The sequence below is a fragment of the Ambystoma mexicanum genome, unplaced genomic scaffold (assembly GCF_040938575.1).
Source record: "Ambystoma mexicanum isolate Mex_15411 unplaced genomic scaffold, UKY_AmexF1_1 Mex_scaf101, whole genome shotgun sequence".
NCBI lineage: Eukaryota > Metazoa > Chordata > Amphibia > Caudata > Ambystomatidae > Ambystoma > Ambystoma mexicanum.
Window position 1 is genome coordinate 232,072 of NW_027182327.1, and position 25,626 is coordinate 257,697.

General features: G+C 46.4%; 1 protein-coding gene across 1 annotated transcript in view; it reads left to right on the plus strand.

Annotated features, from left to right (window-relative positions):
• The window catches only part of LOC138551309 (T-cell surface antigen CD2-like), a 186,571-nt gene that overhangs the window by 151,205 nt on the left and 9,740 nt on the right, over positions 1-25,626 (plus strand). Inside the window, exon 2 of the mRNA XM_069642476.1 lies at positions 15,685-15,924. Coding sequence (XP_069498577.1) covers positions 15,685-15,924 — 240 coding nt within the window. The remainder of the gene's footprint in view (positions 1-15,684; positions 15,925-25,626) is intronic.

Sequence of the window (25,626 nt, forward strand, 5' to 3'; positions counted from 1 at the left end):
GCGATCCTGAAGATAGACATTCTTTAAAAGCATTGCGCTACTTGTAGCAGCGCCGCGCATCACTCACCTGCCTCGTGGGCTCTTCACTATCCACCCCGGCCCTCTGGGCATTCCGCCACATCTCTGCACCTGCAGGGGAGAAGAAGAGACAAAAGGTGAGCAGGAGGAACAAATGAGGAAAGCCTGATTTTTCCGTCACAAGTCTTACCTGGCCATATTTGACGGAACCACTCCTCATTTCGGGTCGGCGCCACACCTTGGCCTGGTACCGCACCTCAGCCCCTAAGGGGAAAAAAGAAAGACATTACTAGAGGGATTCAAAGACATTTAAAGGGATTATTTTATCACGAACTCACCTGAGTTTATCTCCGGCAATATCCCTTGAAGCATCACTTCCACTCTGCACCTGAAAATAAGGACAGATCGCAGGTTAAGAAAAGCAAACAAAGAGAAGACTCTACTCTGGAACTTTTTAAACTGCATACTTACGGCATTTCGCCTTCCGAAACCAGTGAAGTAACTGGTCAAATACGCGCCCCTGCAACAGAAGCAGGATGGAGAGCTCATCTATTCAAACATTAAGGTGAGCCTTGATTGGGGATTTCGGAGGTGGTCAGAGAAGAGCAAAGGGGAGGTGGGAAGCAATCACAATACTCTGCAGTCAGTAAATCCCCTTTCTCCACCTACAGAAAGATTTTTCTACGGGCCAGACAAGCCAGATTTGGGGGTCCAGTTCAGTCGGTGTTTCGAATCCTGCGCATCACGCTTGAAGAGGTCACAGCAATCCAGACCAGGTCAGCGCCTCCGTGGGAGCCAGGTGAGCGTTACAGAACGCGAAGCCTTCCTACAAATTCCCACCCAGGCGCTATGGAAACTTCTGAGACTGATATGTTGGCCCAATTACTGGGGGAATTACGGGCCGAAGTACATGCCGCTTGTCAAAAGACTAATGCCCTCAGGAGGGAACTAATCGTATCTAAGGAGCAAACTGATGACCTGGCTAGGCAGGTATTGCAAGGTCAAGCTGGGCAAACCCCTCTACCTGGTTCCGGGGGGAATTCTGTTCCTGTGGCTCCAAGTAACCCTGTGCAAATCAATCTACCTGGAAATATGCCGCTGGCCCCACCTGAACGCTTTGCTGGGGACCCCAAACGGTTCGCCGTATTCATGATTCAATGTCGTTTGCATTTCCTATGCAGACCTAGGGCCTTCCCTAATGACCAGACCAAGGTAGCTTTTGTGTTGTCATACCTTAGCGGCTGTGCTGCTGATTGGTCAGTACCAGTGGTTACTGAAGATGACCCAATCCTCCGGGATTTCCAAGAATTTCAAGCAAGCATGGAGAGATTATTTGCTCGACATTCTCAGGGACAAGCTCTGGATGATGAACTTCTATCCCTGCGACAGGGCAACCAAGACCTCCTCTCCTACATAGCAACCTTTAACAGACTAATCGTGGAAACTGGGCGGCCAGAGGATAAAAGAATCACATTATTCTATCGGGGTGTACGCGCAGAACTTAAAGATGTCTTGGCCCAAGTTGTAAATCCGCCCCAAGAATGCACAGAATATATAGACTTAGTGGTCCAATTGGATCACAGGCTCCAAAACCGAAAAGCGGATCGGTCCAAGTTTGAAACCCGGGTGTTGGTCAAGACCCACGTCACTCCCAAAGGTGCCGATGTCTCCGAGCCTATGCAAATTGGAGGGGTTAGAGGACCTTTAACCCAAAAGGAACGTGAAAGGAGGCGGCAGTTAAAATTATGTCTTTATTGTGGGAACTCTGGACACTTTCTACGAGATTGCCCGGCAAAACCGCCCAAGAAGCTGGTAGGAGCCGCTGATAAAAACCATGAAGACTCTGTTTCGGGAAACGACTCCGCCCGACAAGTGTAGGGGTCCGCTTGCCGAGCTTGAAAACTAACTCTCAGACCTCGCATTTCATTGTGCCAATGGTTCTCGTAGATCCGGAACAGCCTAAGCGGTTGCATGCAATAAAGGCATACATCGATAGTGGGGCTATAGGAAACTATGTGGATCGTGAATTGGTCTCTAGGATTAACCTCCCTCTGCGTCCAAAAACCATCAAAGATGTCATCACCACAGTCGATGGAACTGAAATTGCCTCAGGACCGGTAACATATTCCACTACTGAGGTGACTCTTATTGGTCCGGACGGCCATCAGGAGGCAGTTGTGTTTGACGTAATCAAGGCCCCACAGTTTCAGGTTATTCTTGGAATTCCTTGGTTAGAGACACATAATCCTAGAATTGATTGGCGAGCAAAGAGAATAACCTTCCCGGATTGTGCACAAACCTGTTACCCAGAAAATCTGAAGATTAGTCTAGCATCTGTAACCTCTGTCTCCATGCAACTACCTCCGGAATACCAAGACTTTCAGGACGTCTTCCAAAAGGAACAGGCCAACACGTTACCCCCCCACAGATCGTACGATTGCCAAATCGATCTGGTGCCTGGTGCACAACCCCCTTGTAGCAGGATTTATGCCTTACTGAACCTGAGAACCGGCATTTCAGACAATATTTAGATCAATACCTAGCCAATGGTTTCATTCGCCCGTCAAAGTCCCCGGCATCCTCGGCTTTGTTCTTGGTGCCCAAAAAAGAAGGCGACCTTAGAACTTGTATCGACTACCGCGCATTGAACCAGATAACGGTTAAAAACCGTTACCCTCTGCCTTTGATCCCTGAACTCCTTGACCAGGTGAAGGACGCTTGCGTATACACCAAGTTAGACCTCCGGGGGGCTTATCATCTGGTGCGAGTAAAAGAAGGCGACGAATGGAAAACGGCCTTCCGTACAAAATATGGTTTATTCGAATACCAGGTGATGCCTTTTGGGTTGTGCAACGCGCCTGCTGCCTTCCAATTCTTCATGAACGATGTCCTTCGGGAACTTATCGATGTTTGTGTTGTCGTATATATCGATGACATTCTTGTGTACTCCTCTTCGGAATCTGATCACAGAAAGCATGTCCGGGCCGTGCTTGAGAAATTGCGCCAGCACAAACTGTTTGCTAAGCTGGAAAAGTGTGTTTTCCATACCACCGAGGTGGAGTTTCTTGGATTCATCCTGACACCTAATGGGGTCCGAATGGACTCACGGAAAGTGGAGGCCATCCTCAAATGGCCATCTCCTAGCTCGGTAAAAGGGATCCAAAGCATGCTTGGTTTTGCCAATTTTTATCGCAGATTTATTCCGGAATTTTCACTTGTGGTACAACCCATCACTGCACTTTTGCGGAAAAATAAACGTTTCGAATGGACCAAGGAAGCCGAACAGGCCTTTCAGGAATTGAAAGCTAAATTCACGTCAGCACCTATTTTGAAGCACCCGCGTCCCGATCTCCCATACATAGTCGAAACTGATGCGTCCAGTTTAGCCATGGGAGCTGTCCTGTCTCAGAGAGACCCTGAAACCAACCAACTGCATCCTGTAGCATTTTGGTCCAGAAAGTTCTCACCGCCTGAGGTAAATTATACAATTACCGATAAGGAATTATTAGCCATTAAGTCCGCCTTTAAGGCCTGGCGGCATTATCTTCTTGGCACCAGGCACACCATCACCGTGATCACTGATCACCGAAATTTATAATATTTAAAGACTGCCAAGGCTCAATCATCACGTCAGCTCTGATGGGCTTTGTTCTTTGCTGAGTTTGATTTCGTAATCACTTACCGTCCCGGCTGTAAGAATGGCAAAGCAGACGCACTATCTAGAATAGGAATGGGAGAAATAGACACTAATTCAGAACCTGTGCCGATCATTCCCGAACAAAGAATTTTGGGATTAACCTCCTTATAAACCTTTGAAGACATTAAAGCACGAGTAAAACAACTCCTAGACTCTACCGCCTTGCAGGATTGGATCCAAAGGGGGTCTTACTTTTCGGTCAACGATGGCCTACCTTACTTCCAAGGACGCTTATTTCTGCCAGAAAAGGAATTACAAGAACTGGTTATTTCCCGTCATCATGATACCCTGATGGAAGGACATCCTGGCATTGCCAAAACAGAGGAAAAACTTAAACGACAATTCTGGTGGCCTTCCTGGCGAAAGGATATTACATCTTTCGTGATGTCCTGTGGAGTTTGGGTCCAAAACAAAGGCCAAAAGACAAAACCCGCCGGTCTTCTTCAGCCTTTAGACATTCCACCAGCGCCTTGGCACACCTTGTCACTAGATTTTATCACGGACCTGCCCCCTTGTAATGGATACAATACTATTCTGGTTGTGGTGGATCTATTTTCTAAAATGGCTCATTTTATTCCGTTGAAAGGATTACCTTCAGCTTCAGTCCTTGCTAAGTAATTCCTCGAAAAATATCATCCGCTTGCATGGATTCCCGTCCATATTAGTCTCCGACCGGGGAAGCCAGTTTATTTCACATTTTTGGAAAAGGTGTTGTCAACTGGCACAAATCGACATAAGACTCTCAACCAGCCATCACCCACAGACCGATGGTCAGACGGAGAGAACGAACCAGACCCTTGAACAATACCTACGGTGTATGTTGCACCAATCAGAGGGTAATTGGAAGGATTTGTTATGGGTGGCCGAATATGCATACAATAACTCGGTGCACTCTGGAACTGGACAAAGCCCCTTTTACACCCTATATGGACATCACCCTCGTACTTCAGATCTGGACTCTCCTCTGAGCTTTGAAATGCCCGCAGTAGATCATTTGCATTCCACTATAACTCAAGCATTCAAGAATGCAACTGCCCATTTGCAACAAGCGAAAGAAAAATACAAGAAAAATGCAGATCTGCATCGGAAGGAGGCGCCTTCATACCAAATAGGAGACCAAGTATGGTTGGCTACCAAACATTTATTACTCAAGGGACCTCAGACTTTTAATCCAAGGTATTTGGGCCCTTATTCGATCAAAGCTATCATTAATCCAGTGGCAGTCAAGCACGATCTGCCAGCTAACATGCGGATTCATCCCGTTTTTCATGTGTCACTTTTGAAACCAGTGCAACCAGGAACCAGATTAATCAAGCCACCAGAACCAATTCAGATAGATGGGGAGCCTGAATTCGAGGTGAAGAACATTTTGGATTCTAAAATTTCAAAATCAAAACTTTTCTATCTAATTGATTGGAAAGGGTACGGACCTCAGGAAAGATCTTGGGAACCCAGCGACCACGTACATGCACCTCGGCTGGTAAAAATGTTCCATCGGGATTTCCCAAACAAACCGAAACCTCCAGAGGGAAGGACCTTGGGAGGGGCCTTGGGGGGGAGTGCTGTCATGATGCCTACCCCCGGAGCACCAGGACAGGCCCAGCACCCCCGGGAGCAGGCATCATGCCCTCGGGTAAAAGCCCAGCGGCCCCTAATAGGGGCTCTTTGGACTTTGTCCTGGCGCCTTTGGCGCCAGGCTCATGTTGGACATCAGTCTTGGCGCCATAGGCGCCAGGCTCATAAAAGAGGGTGTTTGGTGCACTTACCTGACGCAGACCATGCTGCATGAAGCCTCAAGCCAAATGAGGCTTAGGAGGGACTATTTTATCAAAGGAACTATTTTACTTGGATGGGGACCGTGGAAGAATACTTACCTGGAACTTCTTCCAAGGCTATTTAAACCATGCCCGGACTGCCACACGTGCTTCGCGTTGCTCTGCATCTAGCAGCTGAACGCTCACTGTGCCTGCTCCTGCATCTTGCCTCCAGCCACGCCCGCCTCGATCTTGGGATACCTGAAAGGAAGGAAGGGAAGAGAAAAGGTGAAAACCAAGAACTTCATCTAATTTCCTATCTGTCTCCGGAATCATCACGCCAGCGATCCTGAAGATAGACATTCTTTAAAAGCATCGCGCTACTTGTAGCAGCGCCGCGCATCACTCACCTGCCTCGTGGGCTCTTCACTATCCACCGCGACCCTCTGGGCATTCCGCCACATCTCTGCACCTGCAGGGGAGAAGAAGAGACAAAAGGTGAGCAGGAGGAACAAATGAGGAAAGCCTGATTTTTCCGTCACAAGACTTACCTGGCCATATTTGACGGAACCACTCCTCATTTCGGGTCGGCGCCACTCCTTGGCCTGGTACCGCACCCCGGCCCCTAAGGGGAAAAAAGAAAGACATTACTAGAGGGATTCAAAGACATTTAAAGGGATTATTTTATCACAAACTCACCTGAGTTTATCTCCGGCAATATCCCTTGAAGCATCACTTCCACTCTGCACCTGAAAATAAGGACAGATCGCAGGTTAAGAAAAGCAAACAAAGAGAATACTCTACTCTGGAACTTTTTAAACTGCATACTTATGGCATTTCGCCTTCCGAAACCAGTGAAGTAACTGGTCAAATACGCGCCCCTGCACCAGAAGCAGGATGGAGAGCTCATCTATTCAAACATTAAGGTGAGCCTTGATTGGGGATTTCGGAGGTGGTCAGAGAAGAGCAAAGGGGAGGTGGGAAGCAATCACAATACTCTGCAGTCAGTAAATCCCCTTTCTCCACCTACAGAAAGATTTTTCTACGAGCCAGACAAGCCAGATATGGGGGTCCAGTTCAGTCGGTGTTTCGAATCCTGCGCATCACGCTTGAAGAGGTCACAGCAATCCAGACCAGGTCAGCACCTCCGTGGGAGCCAGGTGAGCGTTACACATACACACGATTCATAGGTCAGATAACCAAGAAGGTAGGTGGCTGGAGTTGGCTTGGCCTGAGGGGTAGATAGGGTGAGATGGGAGGAAAGGAGAAAGTGATCATGCCAGGATAAAGGAGTGGTGAGAGGGATAGATAGGGGAAGGTCTGAAGGGATCAGAACATCCAGAGTGTGCCCTGCAGAGTGTGCCCTGCAGAGTGAGTCAGGCCGGAGGGGAGAATAGAAACAGAGAGTCTCAGAGGTTGCGAAAGAGTCCAGAGGAAGGACAGGAAGCATCCAGGTGGATGTTGAAGTCTCCAAGAAGAAGGAGTTGAGTGGTCGAAGCCAGGAGGGAGGAGGAGAGGTTCACCCACTCAGAGAGGAAGGAGGAGATCTGACCAGGTGGCTGATAGATGGTAGCCAGATTAAGAGAGTGGCCAGGAGAGAGAGAAAGCCTACAGACAAGGAATTCGAAAGAGGAGTAGGCCTGCGTAGGAGTTACAGAGGCAGGAATCCACTCTGGGAAGATCAGGGCTACACCCCCTCTGGAATGGTTGGATCTGGGCACAGAGAGGATCTTGTAGCCATCAGGGAGGAGAATGTCAAAGCTTGTGACAGAGCTGGCTGTGAACCATGTCTCAGTGAGACCGAGGACATTGAGACCGAGGAAGAGGCGGCAGATGTCAGAGGAGTGTTTGACAGCTGAGCGAGAGTTGAGAGTGGCAATAAGGAGAAGGTTGCCATCCTTGAAAGACTTCCGTGGAGGGGTACAAATCAGAGGTATGCCCTGCAGAGGTGTAGAAGGAGACCAAGGGGGAGTAGAAGAGGAAGAAGGAGAGGACAAGATAGCTAAAGAGGAGACAGAGGTGGGAGGCAAGGTAGCCGTGGAAGGGAGATAAGGGACAGCAGGAGAAGAAAGAAAATTGATGAGGTGCGGGAAACATCTATCAAAGAGGAGAAGGTTGGCCTGAGGGCCTTGGACCAAGATGGTAACATTCAGGTAAACATTAATGATGACCTACTGTGTGCCACCATTAAAGGGAGAAGAAAAGAAATGAGAAAGTACAGAGACAATATGAAGAGTCCATAGGTCTGGCGAGGGAACGACAAAGAGGATGTCAGTGAGGGTCTGTCTGTAGGAAGCACTGGTATAGTTGTCATTGATAGGGAGGCCTGGGTTTGAGACCAGGAAGTCCTTTTTAAACTTCTTCCTACCAGACTTATTAAGGAGAGCAGGATAGTCGATAGAGAAGCAGTTAGAAAAGATAGGAAAAACACAGAGCACCATAGAGTAGGTGGGGGAGAGGAGAGATGAAGAGGGGGATGGGAGGGTGGAGGTAAGGGGGGAAACACTAGGGCAGGACACACATAGGGGTACAAGCAGACGAGACAGAGAGGGATGAGACAATAGTGGTCAACTGACCAATACAACAAAAGCTCACACAATAGTAGAACAGTTTGCTAGATGCAGGGCCGGTCTTTGCGTCAGTCAGCCTCTAGGGGGCGCTGCACCAGCAGTCCACAGTGCTAGATTACACTTGTAACACATTTCCTAACATTATAAAAATGAATGTGCCTGTTCATTTTTATAATGTTAGGAAACTAACGTGTTGCACGTGTATTCTACCACTGGCACTGCTGTAGGCTGAGGCTTGGGCTAGGGTAGTTTCTAGTTCATTTGGTGCTCCAGGCGAAACACTAGGAATGCACCCACCCCCGCATCCCATCCCATGCGCCACTCCCACCGCACCACGCGCACCACTTCCACCGCACACCGCGCACCTCTCCAACTGCACCCTGCACGCCATTTCCAAACTACACCGTTAAGGAACTCCTACCCAAAGTCAAACAGTCTGTCACACAAGGAATGAATTGCCATTTGCAACGGTGGGCCACTTTTTCACTGGAGCCCAAGACAATTGTATGCCCCAGTCTCACTTAGGCTGCAGATAATGAGGACTGGGCACACCAACCAGGAGACCATGAATATGGCACAGGATGCAGTATATACAGCCAACAAAGAACACAAGATGCTGAAGGGGGTCTGGAGGCAACATAAGCCAAAAGGGCAATGACAAGGAGACACCTGAACCCAATAAACAATCACTTTAACATTCTTTGAATGGGAATCAAGGGTATGCTTTGATACAGTAAAGTCTTGACTGTTGTAAGGATACATGGACCATGATTATTTATTTATTCATGCAATGTTTGTCGGGTACCTGCATATTTATTTATTTATGCAATGTGTGTCGGATACAGGTATCCGACAAACATTGCATAAATAAATAAATTATCCATCTCCATGTACCCGACAAACATTGCATAAATAAATAAATAAACCGGTTCGCAGCTTAAAGAATATTTACTCAGCAACACTGGTCAAAACTATTATCTGCATAGTGCAGTAACTCCTCACCAGTGCCATGGAAGTGGTTTAAAGTGTAATTGATATATAGTTTGGAAAAGAAGTGGCATGAAAGAAATAGCACTGCTTTAAACTATTATTTTGGCAATTTTCTGGGCTTGCGGGGACGTACCATGGGCCCAAACGGGTCTCCATTTGGGCCGTGTCAGGGCCCATGGTGCGTTCCTGCAAGGCACGCCCACCCCCCACCGCACCTCCCCTCCCATCTCAATGCCAGCATGAAACCATTTAGTGACTAACGGGCCACCATTAGCAGTTTCCTGCCGGCATTGTGATGTAATGGGCTGGTCTTAGCTGCAGGGGGACCTAAAGTGTTTTTATTGGTGTGCTTATGCCCCCCACCCAAAGTGGCGCGAAAGTGGTCAGAGGGAGCCTCTGACTTCTGTAATGTCACGTAGTACTTTTGTACTACGTGATATTACAGTCGGAAGGGGCAGCGCCAGCACCTGACCTGCGGAACTTTCCCCACGTCAATGCGCCGCCCGACAAACTGGGAAAATCCATCCCCTCCAGAGGCTCCAGGGACCGGGGCAATTGCGCCATCCGGGGCTATTGTGACCCGGGCAGTTGCCCGCCTTGTCCGGGCCAAGAATCGGGCCTGGCCTCGGCCCTCAGGCAGGGCAGGGCAATTGGCATATAAATTAGCAACATTTGTTGCTTTATTACCTTCCCCCGGCCCCAGGTTGCGCCGGCGCTGCTGGCGCCAGCCAGGCCCATGGGCGCACGTGCAGTGTGCCCTCCTCCAGGCTATGGGCGCGCACTGACACTGAAGTGTCGATCGATTGGGGCTGGCTGGTGTTGTCGGACCCAGACATTACAGCAAAGAGGAGTGAGTGGGTCACTAAATCCTGAAGTTGTTCCCATCACAAGCACACACTGCCAAGCAGCAGCAGAATCAGCAATTACAAACAGTTGCTGGATCCTGCACTTGCTGATTGGCCTTGTTTCAGGAAACCCGGCAGTAACTACAGCCTGCCGTGGCAAGCACACTTCTTTGCTCCTGCTCCCGTCCTCGCAGGTGAGGCCCATTGCTGCATAGGCATTTTATTTATTTTAAAATGGTATTGCAGAGATTACTGGGCCATCCAAGAACAGCCTCTGGAGGCCAGAAAGCTAGACACTTTTGTCAAGGCTCAAGTAGTCATGAAAAAGGAAGCGAGCACTGGTGGTGGACACTCCTCAGGAGATCAAAAGGCTGGTTCTCGAAAGACCTGGGCAGAGTGTCACCGTCAGCAGATCTTAGACAGTTGCACGTTCCTGCAGGGTTGGATTGGTCGTTCCGTTGGCCGGGCCAAAATCACTTTGAGGGCGAGGCCCTGTGGGCCCGTACCACGCTTGGGCCGGTTTGGGGGTTACTACGCCCCCCTAGTTCCCTCTCCCGAGCATATTGTTCGTCGTTCCCTCTTCCCTGGGCATGCACTGCTGACTTTATTTTAGTGCAAGAGTTTCATACATTTCACTGTTCGCTCAGACTTGTCTTATACTCTACTTTGTTGTTGTGCTTCTTTTGTTTGGAATAGCAATCACGCTAGTCTAACGAGATAAACAAACACCTACACGAACGCGCCTTGTGAATGATGGTATGAAGGATGGATGCAGGCGCTGGACCAAAAGCTGAGCGAAGTCTGCACAGCAGCTGGCTTGGGAAAGCAACTCAGCAACTACAGTAGAAACGTCTCCGTGGACGGTTGGCCCGTCTTCCGTATAATGCAAATACCCAGACTTGCAGGATGCATGCTTCACTTTCTTTGTTCCATTGGGGGCGACATGCTGTATCATCAATTCATGGCCTTTAAAATACCCTGCACGGTACGGCTTCCAATCTCCTTTAACACAAATGCTGGGAAATGGCCATGACTAGTTAACGCCACCTTAATCAAAGCCAGGTCTCCAAAGAATGGTTCAAGTGTTAGGGAATCACCTGCTCACACTTTCTGTCATGCGACCAACCAGTGCGCAAAAGATGTTTCAGAGCGTGGGGCTCTTGATGCCACCCATTTCTGCATTTGATACACTAGCAGCTAAACACACCCTTGGGAGGCAGCTCCTTCTGCATAGTCCATGTCTCTCCCAAGCTCGGGACAATATTCTTTACCATAATGGAGAATGTGAGAAAGCGCAGGGCTGCATGGCTGGGGGGTGAGGGTGGAGGGCAAAGCGCACTATGCTTGGGGTACACTGGAGATGCTTCCCCTGATACCCACAGTACTCCAAGTCCCTTGAAATGAAATTTGTCTATACACTGCACAATGTGCAAGGGCCGCTGTTATTCAAGCAGCACGCGACTAGTAATTTGCAAAAAGTAAACTTAACGAGCCCCAAGAAAAGGTATCTTCCACCCTTTAAGAATTTGATTGTTTTTGTTTTTATGTTGGGATGGTAGATATCGTTTTTCTTTGCGATTTTACAGTTTCATGGTGCTGTCGGGAGCTAAAATGAGTGATCACGAAGGAAGCATTTAAGAATTTTGAGAGTTCACAAGCATGAGCAAAACAAACCCCAATACTCGAACTGCCATTTCTCTGCCGCGGTAATGCACTGCAGTGTGTTTCAATGTAAAGTCCACATTGTAATGTCCTAATTTTAGAACGCCACCTCTCCAACATTAACATTGGGAGCTATGTTGAATTGTACATGCATGTTAACTCTCTGCATATGTTTAAAGTAGACTTTACCACTCACATGGAGTAGTGATATTGTTTACGTGTTTCCCTCCTAAATATGTTTAACTTCCCGTGAAATATTTGATTCAATACATATTGCATAAATGCATGTATTTTAATGCTGAGATAGACGGGCTTGTTCAGCTATCGGTGGGTATGTTGCTGGTGCTTGTTCTTGGAGGTTTGAGTAACACTGTTCAAGAGCAGTTCATCACCTTTTGAATGAATGAATGAATGAATGATTGTTTATTTGTATAGCACCTATACACAATGTGTTTCAAAGCGCTTCAAGTAAGGAAGGGAACAAGGAAGAAAAACATTAACATTCTTACAGGTCCTTGAAACAAATCAGAATGTGAGAAAGCTATCATATCATACCAGATAGTACAAGTGCCTGGAACAATAAGGGAGAGGCGGGGAAGGAAAAAAGGAGACAAAACTAGCAGTAGCATTACTATGCCTGACGACAATTGTTGCAGTGCAAGAGTGACAAGAGGAGGGGGAGGAGGGCTGGGGAGGGTGGGAGGAGAGGGCAATGGAGAGGTAACAGAACAAATGACTATCGTAAGGGTCAGCGACTGACCAAGGTAGTGCTGGGGAGGGCGAGGATGGAGAAGACAAAGGGGAACAGGGGCAGAAAGACAAGCTATTATCAGATGTGAAGGACAATGATACAAGTAAGTGCTAAAACTGACTAAATGTTTGAGGTCATACGAATGACATTAGTGTAGATCTGAAATTGTCGATTCTCTGACCTGAGTCACAGCAGCAAACTGGTCACTGTTACTAAAAATGAAAGAGCAAAAGCAGACTAACATAACCAGGCCTGTTCGGGTTTGACCCTCTTATTGTTGTTTTCTGAGGTTCATGAAATTCAGCAGATGCCAGCATTGACAATTTTGTTAACTCTTAGTCCCCACTCCCGCTGCTCAGCCCATGCCACATGCATGAGATCACAGGTCGGGGAAGGGGGGCGCCAACGGTGCATCCCGCCTTGGGTGCAATCTGTTGTAAGACCGGCCCTGGCTAGATGGACAAAGTAGTTGGAAATGAGAACCTGGAGGAAGGAAGAATGCAGCGGAAACACCCAGCATTACAATGTAAGACAGGGCAGTCAGTGAGGCGAACACAAAACCATACAACGAATAGCAAGAATATAGCAGCCTTTGTGTGGCAAACTGCGGCGAGTGATTGGATTTTAGTGGTTATTAGTTCTTCTTAAACTTGTTGGTGCTGCCTACATTTGTGGTTTGCTGCTCTAAGGGCTGCACAGAGCTAATAGAAGTACTCAAATGAAGGATACAAACACTGTTGCCAGGCGCTCCTAACATACATTTATTTAGTAGTAACTGTTATCTTCACAGCTTAGTTGTATTTCTTTCTCAACTTCTTACGGTTAACATCAATGCTCTCAACACGTGTTTCCCCACTTTACATTAGTGGTTCATCAGGAGGGAAAGTGAATTTGTACAGTCGCTGAAAAGTAAAAATGGTGAACAAGAAATAAAACTTATTTCCAATATTTGTGGTTTAGTATTTTCAAAATATATATCTAATAGACAAGATTATTTTTAGCATATATGTGAGTGCTGCATTTAAAGTTTCAATGCATTTTATACCAAAAAATATTTTTCTTAAGAGAAGAAAAGCATTGAGACATTCTGTTTAGAAAAAAAACATTGAAAACTTCATGATTTGAGTTTGGCAAAAAATATAAATATATATATATATGTGTGGTACACAGCTTAATGTCATATTTTAGTAAGAAGAGCTACATTAGGGTTGTGCTTACTCTTTTAGTGATTGTCCTCTTGTTATGGAAGTAGTGATATTGTCATATGTGTCTTGAATTGAATTAGTTCACTTGGACCTGCTATGAAGATGTAGTGCATTGGATCAGTTCATTCCTGAGTGGCAGGCAGCCAAGAATCGTCTGGGGAAATGCTTACTCTGGATTGGAATCATTAGAGTTGGGGCCCCCGCGCGTGTTCATCCCCTGAACTTTATTTAACATCTTCTGTAGGCCTTTATATGACCTCCTAGATAATTTGGGAGCTCAATTCAGTAATTACGCTGATGATACACAGCTTATTTTAGCATTGAGTGGAGATTATGAAGATGCAGAGAGAATCACCCTTATATATGGCACAATGCAAAGTAACCCATTATTGCTCAGAAAGCAACTGAAAAGCGTCCTGTTCCAATAAGGTTGTTAGACCGCCACCATCCTGGTTTCTTAAGTCGGTTTCTTTCTGTGCCCTGATGCCTGCGGGCTCCGGCGCAATATAAGTATATACATAAATTAAATAAATAATGCCCTATATCAAGCCCAGCCTCTCTATCTGTTTCATTGTTTGCAGGTCCCGCAGAACACCTCTTACAGGCTGCCGACCGGGGGGCCCTTTTCGGGCCTTTGTCGCTCCTATTTTGGCCTCACTGCAGTGGCTTCCTGTGGGGAAACGGGTGGAGATCCAAGCACTCTGCATGGTGCACCGGGACTTTTATGGCTCAGGTCCTGAGTACTTGCAGGTCAAATTCCCCCTTATGTCCCCTCTCGTTGTCTATGCTCTGCATCTCTTCATCTTGTTCAGGTTCCCCGCTTTCACCACTCTAGATCAGGTGGCCGGGCCTTCTCTGTTGCAGCCTCCAGGCTGTGGAACTCCCTTCCGGTGACCGTGCGTGCCACACAGGATCACCTGCTGTTTCGCCGCACCTTGTAGACCTTTTTGTTTTAGCTCACCTTGTATTTCGATCCCCTCTTTTTCTCTTTCCTTCCCTTCCTACCTCCCAGCAGTGCCATGATGCACCCATTGGTGAAGGAGTGTGTGACAAATAAATAAATAAAGGTTACACATATGAGAAGCTCCATAGACAGGGTAGAGAGAGTGGAGGAGGAAGGTATGAAGGCACGTGATGTTAGGAAGAGAGAGGAGTAGAGGAGAATGGAGCAGGGGCAGTGGACTCCTATTATAATTTGCATTTACCTTTAGTAATAAACAGGTCACAAAGTACTTGCCTTACAGATGCATATTCCCACCTGCAGCCTTGCAGCTGGAAGTACTGCAGTTCAGTTGATGTAGAGCAGGTGGGCAAACCTTCTCCTGCCACGCCCCCAACATTTGAAGCCAACTACTCTTGATGCTCTAAGTTGTAGAACGGAATCAGGTCTTCCAAAAACATATGAAGACCTGCCTTTTCCAGCAGTGGTTTCTGGGACGTCACCCGCAGTGGCACAAGGTTCTGGGCAGGGATCTGAAGTGCAAGAAGGCACTTGTGGCGTTAGTCATGCTTTGTACGTTCTTCTTAAAATAACATGGATGGTGGTGGTGGGACCCAGTGACATTGGAGGGAAATGCTTGATAAAACCTAGAACCTGGTTTCTCGTATGCCCTTCATACCTGTCTTGTAATTTCCTGCCGGCCTTCTTTCAACTCAAAGTCATCAAGGCTGGAAGAAGTAGCCAGGCATGCAGACAGCTGTGTGAAAGCTGGGGTGCCTGGAAGATCCGGGTGGGGTGCAACTATCTCTGGCCCTCAGATAGGTAATTCCAACCCTCTACTGGGTCATTCCAAGTCGCTTGATGGCCATTAACATACGTCTAGGGGTGGCATTTGATATGCTTGCACCCGAGGCAGGGGGAAGAAAGATTACATTTGATAAGCAGGTAAGAGGAACGTTTCAGCCAATCAGAAATTAAGAATGAAATAGAGAATCGTAGGACTAGGATATAACAAGAGAAAATAAAGAACAAGAAAATAGTAATGAAGGGAATGAGAGGGGATATTAAAAGTAAAACAATATAAATAGGTGGAAATAGAAGAGGGTGCTGAGCTCTACTCATAGTATGTCAATGGTCACAATGTTATGAGATGCCACACGTGGACCTTTCAGCCCTGTACCTGATAGAGGTTTGGCTATTAATCCTGTGTCAAAATGTCTCAGGACCAAACTTTGTAACATTTTCATTTCAGACCCTGTGTCCACACCTGAGGTGAATTACACATGCCATCTGAATGGTGGTGTTCAGCTGTCCTGCCTCATGGAGAACGGCACCGACCCATCCTATTCCTGGAGTGTGAATGGGACACCCTCATGGCTCCCTTCCAGGGTAGTAGAGATGAGCTACGAGTCTGTCCTCAGGAATGTAACCTGCACCGTGAAGAACCATGTCAGTGAGGAACAGAGCCAATCCACTGATGTCACCTGCCCAGGTAAGGAGGCAGAGGTCATGGGGCGGAGCTAGAGCAGCGGGACTGCATGTTTGATAGGAGGAAGGTCTATTTTCTGCCCAGAAACGCATCGTTAAAAATGGTGCAATTACAATAGTGCTGGCCAATGATATCACACGTGCCAAATGAAGGTATGCTTCACTGGGCCACTAGAACAGACATAAGTGGCAAGTAATTCTGGGAAGATCACAAGTAAGAGGTTCCGGCACTTAAGAGAAAGGCGCAGTCAGGTGGATAAATGGCTGAAAGCCACAGCTAAGTAGAGACATTTGGCGCTGCTGTTTAGTACCTTTTCAGCAGAGCAGGAGGCACCTAGGGATCCAAAAACACATATTCTCCTATAGAATAGAGTAGGAATAGGCACCTAGGGAAACAAGAACACGTATTCTCCTACAGAATAGAGTAGGAAGAGGCACAGAGGGATCCAGCATTACATATTCCCCTACAGCATAAAGTACAAAGAATCAACTAGGGATCCAACAACAAGTATTCTCCTGTAGAATAGAGTAGGAGGAGGCACCTAGGAAGCAAAAAACACATATTCACCTCTAGCATAAAGTAGGAGGAGGCAACTAGGGATCGAACAACATGTATTCTTCTATAGCATAGAGTAGGAGGAGGCACCTAGGGAGCCAACAACACACATTCCCCTACAGCATAAAGTACAAAGAATCAACTAGGGATCCAACAACAAGTATTCTCCTGTAGAATAGAGTAGGAGGAGGCACCTAGGAAGCAAACAACACATATTCACCTCTAGCATAAAGTAGGAGGAGGCAACTAGAGATCGAACAACATGTATTCTTCTATAGCATAGAGTAGGAGGAGGCACCTAGGGAGCCAACAACACACATTCCCCTACAGCATAAAGTACAAAGAATCAACTAGGGATCCAACAACAAGTATTCCCCTGTAGAATAGAGTAGGAGGAGGCACCTAGGAAGCAAACAACACATATTCACCTCTAGCATAAAGTAGGAGGAGGCAACTAGGGATCGAACAACATGTATTCTTCTATAGCATAGAGTAGGAGGAGGCACCTAGGGATAAAATAACAGAATTGTATTGTAGCATCAATTATGAGGCTCCTAGGGATCCAACAACACATATTCCTTTATGGCAAAGAGTAGGAGGAGCCACCTAGGGATTGAACAACATATATTCTCATATAGAATATAGTTGGAGGTACCTAGGGTTCAAACAACACATATTTCCCTGTAGCATAGAGGAGGTACCTGGGGATCCACCAACATGCATTATCCTATAGCATAATATAGGAGGATGCACATAGGGATCCATCGACATGTATTCTCCTATAGCATAGAGCAGGAGGCACCTAGGGATCCTACAACATGTATTCTCCTATAGCATAGAGTAGACAAAGGTACCTAGGGAGCCAACAACACATATTCTCCTATAGCATAGCGTAGGACGCACCTAGGAACCAGCAACACATATTCCCCTATAGCGTAGAGTGAGAGGAGGACCTAGGGACCAACAACATGTATTCTCCTATAGCATAGACTAGGGGGAGGAACCTAGGAACCAACCACACATATTCTCCTATAGCATAGAGTAGAAGGAGGCACCTAGGGATCAACAACACGTACTCTCCTATAGCATAGAGTAGTAGGAGGCACCTAGGGATCCAACAACACATATTCTCCTATAGCATAGAGTAGGAGGCACCTAGGAACCAACAACATGTACTATCCTATAGCATAGAGTAGCAGGAGGCACCTAGGGATCCAACAACATGTACTATCCTATAGCATAGAGTAGTAGGAGGCACGTAGGATCCAACAACACATATTCTCCTATAGCATAGAGTAGGAGGCACCTAGGAACCAACAACATGTACTATCCTATAGCATAGAGTAGCAGGAGGCACCTAGGGATCCAACAACATGTACTATCCTATAGCATAGAGTATGAGGAACCAGGTGATCCAACAACACACAGTCTCCTATAGGAGATCTTTCATTGGTTGAAGTACTTGCGTGCATAAATGCATCTCTGGAGGGGCTTCAGTTTATAGGAAGGAGGAGCGATGGAGGTGAAGTTGTCGCCCATGTTTTCTCTATTAGTTTCCCTGTAGCACAATATAAGCTGTTCTGAAGCAGTGCTGCTGTCGGACATGAAACACACACAGATTGACCGACTATTTAACTCTGACTATGAAACTGTAAATAAACCACGCATTTCTTCCTGAGATGAAAGAAAGTTTAGGATTATTTTGTGCAGCTTCGACGTTCTTCCTTCAATGGAAATATATAAGGATTTGCTTTGACAAGACACACTTTTCTCTCTGTGCCAGGACAGGGAGCTATTTTTAAAATGCATGTCTTGCTCATGAGCTCATTTTAATTCCACAATGTGTCAAAGTATCAAAAACAAATACTTTGACATTTCTAGAAACAATACATTCAATTGTGTGGAAATAAGAAGGCTGCTAATGTTGTAGCAACAGCTGTCAAGCCCCAATGTAAGTGTGGAGTGGACTTTGCTGGACATTCGACTACTGTGGGGCTGGATTAATGAAACACCATAAATTGCTTGGTCATAACGAACAGCATAAATCACTTTCAGAAGACTTTATATCTGTGGCTATTTATACTTAAAAGGGTCTCTGGTTTAAATATGCAAGTAGTAAGACATCCCCCCGAGCAGTGGAACATTGGCTACAAACCCTGGTTTGTGCAGTACCTTTCCTTAATATCTCACTGCAGGCGGTTTCCTGGGAATAGCCACACCATAATGCATCTTTTGGCTTCAGGCCGAGAAGCTTTTTCTTCCTGCAATCACACCCTGTGCTTTTGAAAAGAGCCCCTTTTATATTCACTTCTTGGCCCTCATGTCTGCCTTCAAAACAAAGCTCTCCCATATGTTTGTACTTCCTGATGGCATTGGGTTCTTAAATTTGGAGTCTCTGCGCCCTGTAATGTTTGTATCTTCAAAAGCCAACATGAGGCGTCTTCCTTATATGGAAGACACAGGTATGATGGGCTGCCCCTCTTTCCCTAGCTCAACCCCCTGCAACTCCGTTCAACTTGACCCTCTACCAGGTAAGAGCATTTCATGAAACCATTGTGCTCTGGCCCATCCTGGAAGGGTCCAGCCTGATCCCCATCCTTCCTGGCTCTTCACTCTGATGCATTCTGTGCTTTTTCTACTATTACTGGACATTCATATCAGCCCTTAGAAATATCAGCTGGCCACCCACCACCTTGTCCAAAGACTACTGAACCGTAAAGAAGGGTATGAAAACTCCTGCAATCAGATGAGGTCTGGCTGTTTTTTGGAGGAAATGGACTTTGCCCCTTCAAACAAAGATTTAACCAAACTGATCAAAAGCCTCAGTCAAGCACCTGTCACATACTATGCCAATTCATGCATCCAGCATGGCAATGCCAGTCTCATTGGGTTGGGAGCTGTGGCCTACCAGGAGAGTGACAAGGAGACATGACCAGTTTGATTCTCAGAAATTAATATAACATATATATCTACAGTGCTAAATTCACTGTCTGCAATAACAGCAATCCCATGACCTATGCATTGACATCTGCAATACTGTACTCCACGACAGACCAATGGCTTACTGCCTGCTCTGGCGACTTCTGGCAGATGCAATATCATCCCTGAGCCCATTGTTGGAGTAGAACAACCTCAGTTTCTTTCCCATCCAACCCACATCCACATGATCAAATGCGGAGTAAAGGTCTAGTCCTGCTATGTACACGGTTCTCCCTGTGCATCCAACGGCCTGTGCCATACATGAGGCAAGCGTCATATGGCTGAGTGTGGTCCCGATACCTTTCCTGAACCCAGTTTGTAAAGGGTTGAACCGATTTGTTGATTCGGCCAACCTCGTTAAATCCTTTAACAGCTAGGTTTCCAGAATGTTAGAAGACACATCTAATAACGAGATGGGCTGGCCACTGGTAGGGGTCTATCTGTGTCCTTTTAAAATAAATTGGAACCAGGATTGACAAGTGCCATGAATCAGGGCGTTGTCTGTTTCAATGATCTGATTGAACAATCTATAAAGTATGTCTGCCCATAGTTCCTTTCTATTTTGTAGAAGGCTATTGGACTTACCATCCAGACCACAGGCTGCTCTCGAATCATTCAGTCTGTCAATTATCATCTCAATGTCATACCTGCCAAAGTCACATGTCCAGGGAATCTCAGACAAACTGACCGCCTTTGTTATTAACCTAGAACTTCCAGCCTCCCCCTTATATTTCATAGTGAAATGCTCTACCCACACTCCCTCTGGAGCACAGGAGGCCTGACATTCTATTTGCATCTTGTTCTTCTGATTCAAATGCCACCATATCCGTCTGGCATCCTTTTTTATTAGATGCCCAAACAAGTCGCGGCTTTACTTTATACAAATCTGCAGCTTGAAATCTTTTACCCATCGTTTGTATTTCTGTGTTAGAGACTGGACAGCTTGCTTCTTCACCTTCCATTCAATCACCTTCACCTTCCTCAGTTTCCTAATATCTGACCACGTGACCCGTTTCTGTTGGGTAATTGCCCTATCAAAATGGGTTTTATTATTGACAAAGACCTGTTGCTCCCAACATCTAACTGAGGAACTATATTTCTCCAACAGTGTCAAAGTTTGACTTAACTCCTCAGGAGCAGTGCAGCACGCCTTCTCATGTTCACTCAAATTACGCCACCATTTACCATTTCTCTATAGAATTGTTGACCTTCACCATATTTTTGCTAAGCTGTAGTACCTTAATCGTAGAGGCATTTACTACCAGGTGTGTACACTTTGTTTTCTCTATTACTCCCCACCCCCTTTGCAAAAATAGTTAAGGAGCCCTCGAACATGTCATTGTCACTGCCCCCGTCAGTAAAACCTCAAATGATTTAATAGTTACAGGTTTGATATTTGCTAGATAGATGTAGTCTGGAGTCGAATGTGAGGCGTGGTCATGCCACGTGGGTACTGGGGGTGAACCGGGGGGAGACAATGCTTTCAGTTGACAAAAGCCCCATCTCGCCAGGAAGCCTGCCCATGTGAGCCCATGCTTACCGATAATACACTGTGATTCAATTCCAGTGGCACATCGAGCCCCCCTCCGCTCCCCAATTCTTCAAAGGAAGATGCGAGATTAAGCCATATACAATTAAGGACACCTCCTAAAATGATCGGACCTACATCATCCAAAACTAAGTGAAACCACATCATTCGAACATTCTCTATGTCATTTAGCACAGAATCTATTCCCACCCTCACCGCAGTGAAGTAGATATTAATAGTAAGTATCGCCTGGTCTTTCCCATGTACTACTTCAGTAAAGAAGGTGATTAGAACTGCTTCTTATGTTGTGGCAATACAATTGAAAGCCCGTCCCTGCTTAATTTTAATAGCCGTCAGGATTCCTCCAAATGGGCGCCCTTTCCTGCCTTTCTTTGCTTTTTTATTATAATGCTAAACCCAACCATTATAAGGGGTAGTAGTTAACAATGTTCCCTGAACAAACACAATATCGTATCTTAGAAATACAGCCCTCATACCCGCTTTCCGGAAACAGCTATGCCCCGAGAGTTCCCACTTACAACTTTGCACTCTTGAGTTTTGGAATCCAGGTCTACCCCCTTTGGACATGGTGAGTGTGGAGGCAGCCAGGCCCAGTTTGCTGGGACCTTATGAGGGCGGACCTGCCTCTGTCCATCTTGAGTCACTAAGCATTTTATGTTATTTTTAATATATTCCCCACGCCACCGTTTACCCACAATATCCTCCATCTTATCATTCTTCCATGCATAAGAACATTCATACCCTCTTACCAGCAATTCCCCCTGATTGGCATAAACCAGTTTCTCAGTAGCTTAGCGTACTGATGGACTGCGCACTTCCCCACCATCCTTTTCTCAAATAGATGGACAGGCTTAATGTCTGAAGCAGCCACAGCTCTCAGCTCTGTGATGGTAGAGACAAGCTGCAGTACTCTGGCTCTATTCAAGGGCATATCCCTCTCCTCTTCTAATACTGATTCAGGAATCAGTGCTGAAGAAGACGATTCTGGGGTATATGCGTTTCTTCCATGTTTAGGTGTCCCACGTTTACCCCGTTGCCTCTCCCACCATTGATCTTTCACATTCCTCAGTGTAGCCGGACTACCAGTTCATGCTCTAGGCAGTATCATATTATCAGTGCTCTTATTGTGACCCACATCAGAAGCCTTACAGGTGCAGGCACAACCTCCTTTTCCCCGTTCTTCTTATTTATTATCAGTTTTTTTTCCCCCAGCTACTACATTCACTGGGTAGAGATGCAGTTCAAATTGTGTCTCCTGCCTTTAGCCTCAATCCCTCCACCTGTTCCTTATGCCGACGTCTTCTGGGTGTCATCAGTTACAATTACGTTCTGATTTGCCACTCTATCTTTCCTAGTCTGCAATTTGATGGAATCTCTTTTAGCAGATGCATCAAAAATATTTCTCAAAAAGGTCTGCTTTTGCCTCAGGCCTTTGCAGTTCTTAGACTTTTTCATTGTCTCCCGTCCCTTCGATCTTATGGCACCAACTCCTCTCCGTTCTCCTGCACCAACACCCGTGTGCTGGCCTCACTGTTCTCTGCATTCACAGACGTCTCCCTGTGTTGGATCGTATGAGCCTCGTTTAGCTGAGAAGTTCTACCTTTGTTGCTTGTGCCCATATACTCTCCTCTCAATAAATGATCTTTTAGCTCCTTGAGAATAGTGGAGTTTGCTCTTACTTCCGGCACTACAGTATCAGACAAACGTATAAAAGACTGCAGAACCAGATGTAGAGCCACCAATGGATTCTCTCCACTTCTTAGGACCTCTTTATTACTTGTCACCATGCAATGAACTGGTGGAGCTGGGCAGGAACCATTGCAACCATTCTCCTACCTCGGCACATTAGTAGTTGGGAGAACGTCAGGATCGTCTGGTGCATAACTTACATCAGACTCTTCCCTATCCGGGGAGTCGAACATTCTCTGGAGGCACTGAGCCTGGCAGTCAGGGAGGACAAGGGCAGATCTCTCGTCTTGCAGGCTAGTACATATGTCTTTGAAAGACGTACTCACTCGTCTTTCCACATCCTGGAGAACCGGGCCTGATATTTCAATCTCTTCTGCATAATCCGTAGCAGAGCCCGCCACAGATGAATCAGCCATATGATGGGCCAACTTTACAGCCTCGCTATATATTCTCCGCTTGGCCGGGGGAAAGAATGCTGTGATCTTCCCCTGTTCGCCCCTTTCGTGAATGAATACATTGCTTTCCATGTCTTCATCTAATGGCGTCTGCTCCGCGCTTTCAAGATTAAAACAATTTATTTTCATCTCTGTCATTTGGGTTGCCCTGGGGCCTGATATTAATAGGCAATGCAAAGCAAGGATGGTCAGGTTGCAAACTAGTGACTAGTGCCTAGAGACTAGCCCACCACTAAGTCAACTAATTTTCTGAACACCCCTCACACCCATACACAGCCCCAACATCCTCACCACACCACTGCTGACAGAAAACCTCCAGCTTGTTAGGCAAGTCACAGGATTATGGTTGAGCACCCTGTGTTGCGGTCTCCGGGCTTAGGGCCACTCCGCGTCTCTCACTACCAAGAGTATCAGGAGGTATGTATGCAGTGGTCGTCAGCTCTGCTCTCCAATCAGGAACTCGCATTTCGTCAACTCCACTCTCTGATCTCCACTTCCAGCTCACTGCACTGTTATCGGCAGAGAAGCTGGAGAGCAAAGGACCTTTCAACGTATATCGACATGCCAAGCCGCACCTCTGACACTCGTAACACTAGTGAGGCCGCCTCCATAACTTGATATGCTGGGGTACTGAATCCAGGGAGAGGACAGGCCAAAAAATACAAGACCCAACTCTGAAATAATCTGTTTCCAAAATGGAAATATGTCCATAGAGCACCAACTGGCCAAGCCGAAGCAGCATATCCAGGAGGGCCTCCAACTCTGAGACAACATACATCACAAGAGACTCTGAGAGCCACCCTAAGTAGCAACAGCACAGAAACAAACCATCCACCAACACAGGTGGTCATTTCCTCAAGTCCATCACAAAGAAGTACGACCTGGACTCTCAGCACAGCTAAGCTGAACGTCAAGAAGAGATGGGAGATTCTACATGCTTCGGTGTACCTGACATCTCTACCGTAAGGGCCCTTAACATTTCTAGATAGTGCTCTCCCATGAAGCCCTGGGAGAGCCTAACAAAAGTGCAACAAACCTGATGAGTACTAAGTGCCAGAGTTATCCAAGGGGCCATAAAATCTAGCTACTTCACTTTGTAGATCCACCACACAGGTGAATCCAGACACCAAACCCTGCTAAGCGTACCCTGGGATACAGAGTCAGGTGCCTGGAATTGGGTTGTGCCTGTCAATTCCTGTACAAACTCTGTCATTGCAAAAGGAGATCCCCTTATTGGGCCGTTAGCATTGGGCACATGAGGTGTCTTACTAGCAGAAAAGTGAGAAACTCTAATATCAACGTGAAACCTCACAATTCAGCCTATCACCAGGATGGTGATCTTTTGAAGGGTGGAGTGTGTAACCAGCATGTTACATGTGAGTCACTAAAGTTAAATGTGTGCCCGGTGTTCACCTTTTGTGTATTCATAAAATCCATGCCTGTTTCAACTTTCATTCTATCTAAGCACTTTGGTCCTCAGCATGCTGGTTTACTGCTCCACCCATTCCTGCTTCCAACAAGGATTTGAACTTTGCTACCCATACCCTCTACGGTCTCCCATGAGACTCCGCCACCTCGCTGCACTGCCTTCCCGTGGGGAGAAAATCCATGCAAAATGGCTACCTACTTTAATTCTTTCTATTGGAGTTTAAATGCATCCTTGGGCTAGCAGATCTATACCAAGGTTCTCCCTTGCACCTTATGCTCCTGAGCTCTCCTCAAACTAAACATCTCCCTTTGTCCACCCTTTTGTGCCTTTTCCTTCGCTCATTCGCCATCCTGGCTCCCCATCACTGCAAAGTCATAGCCCCAGAATGTCCTACACCCAGAAATCTAGGGCATTACAATATAGACTGGATTCTGGATCCCCTTCTCTCCCAGGAGGAACGTCAGAGTCTTAGAATGCTGTCAACCATCTCATGCTCCCCAACCACCATCACCATCAAAGTTGTCTTGTCACCACGTACGGTTCCCAGCTTCTGGAGACTCCACAAGCAATCTCAATGCATTAACTACTATATCATGAATTCATACAGGTTTGTAAAGTGCCTCACAATCGGACTGCTCGAGCTATCCATATGCCCATTGGAGAAGCACTTTTCAATTTCAATAAATGTGTACAAAGTACCCCAGAGCACAGAGCAAAGTGGGTGCTTAGAGAAGGGAAACACCCTGCTCCAACATGAAAGACCCTGCATTTCCTGCACTGGGACCCAGACAATACAGGGTGATCTGACGGGCAGTTCTAGCCCCATTGGGTGATATCTAGCTTTCTATTTTACAACAATAGCACAACTGGAAAGTAACATCTTGTCCCCTTATTCCCATTGTTTATTTGTTTATCTTTCCATTTCATAATAAAATAACTATGTACAAATCAGTATTTGCACCACCTGGTAGAGGGCAGCCCAATCCAAACTGCTAGACCATGTACCTTCTTTATGCAAAGAGAACAATCACAGACATGTTTCGGCCTTA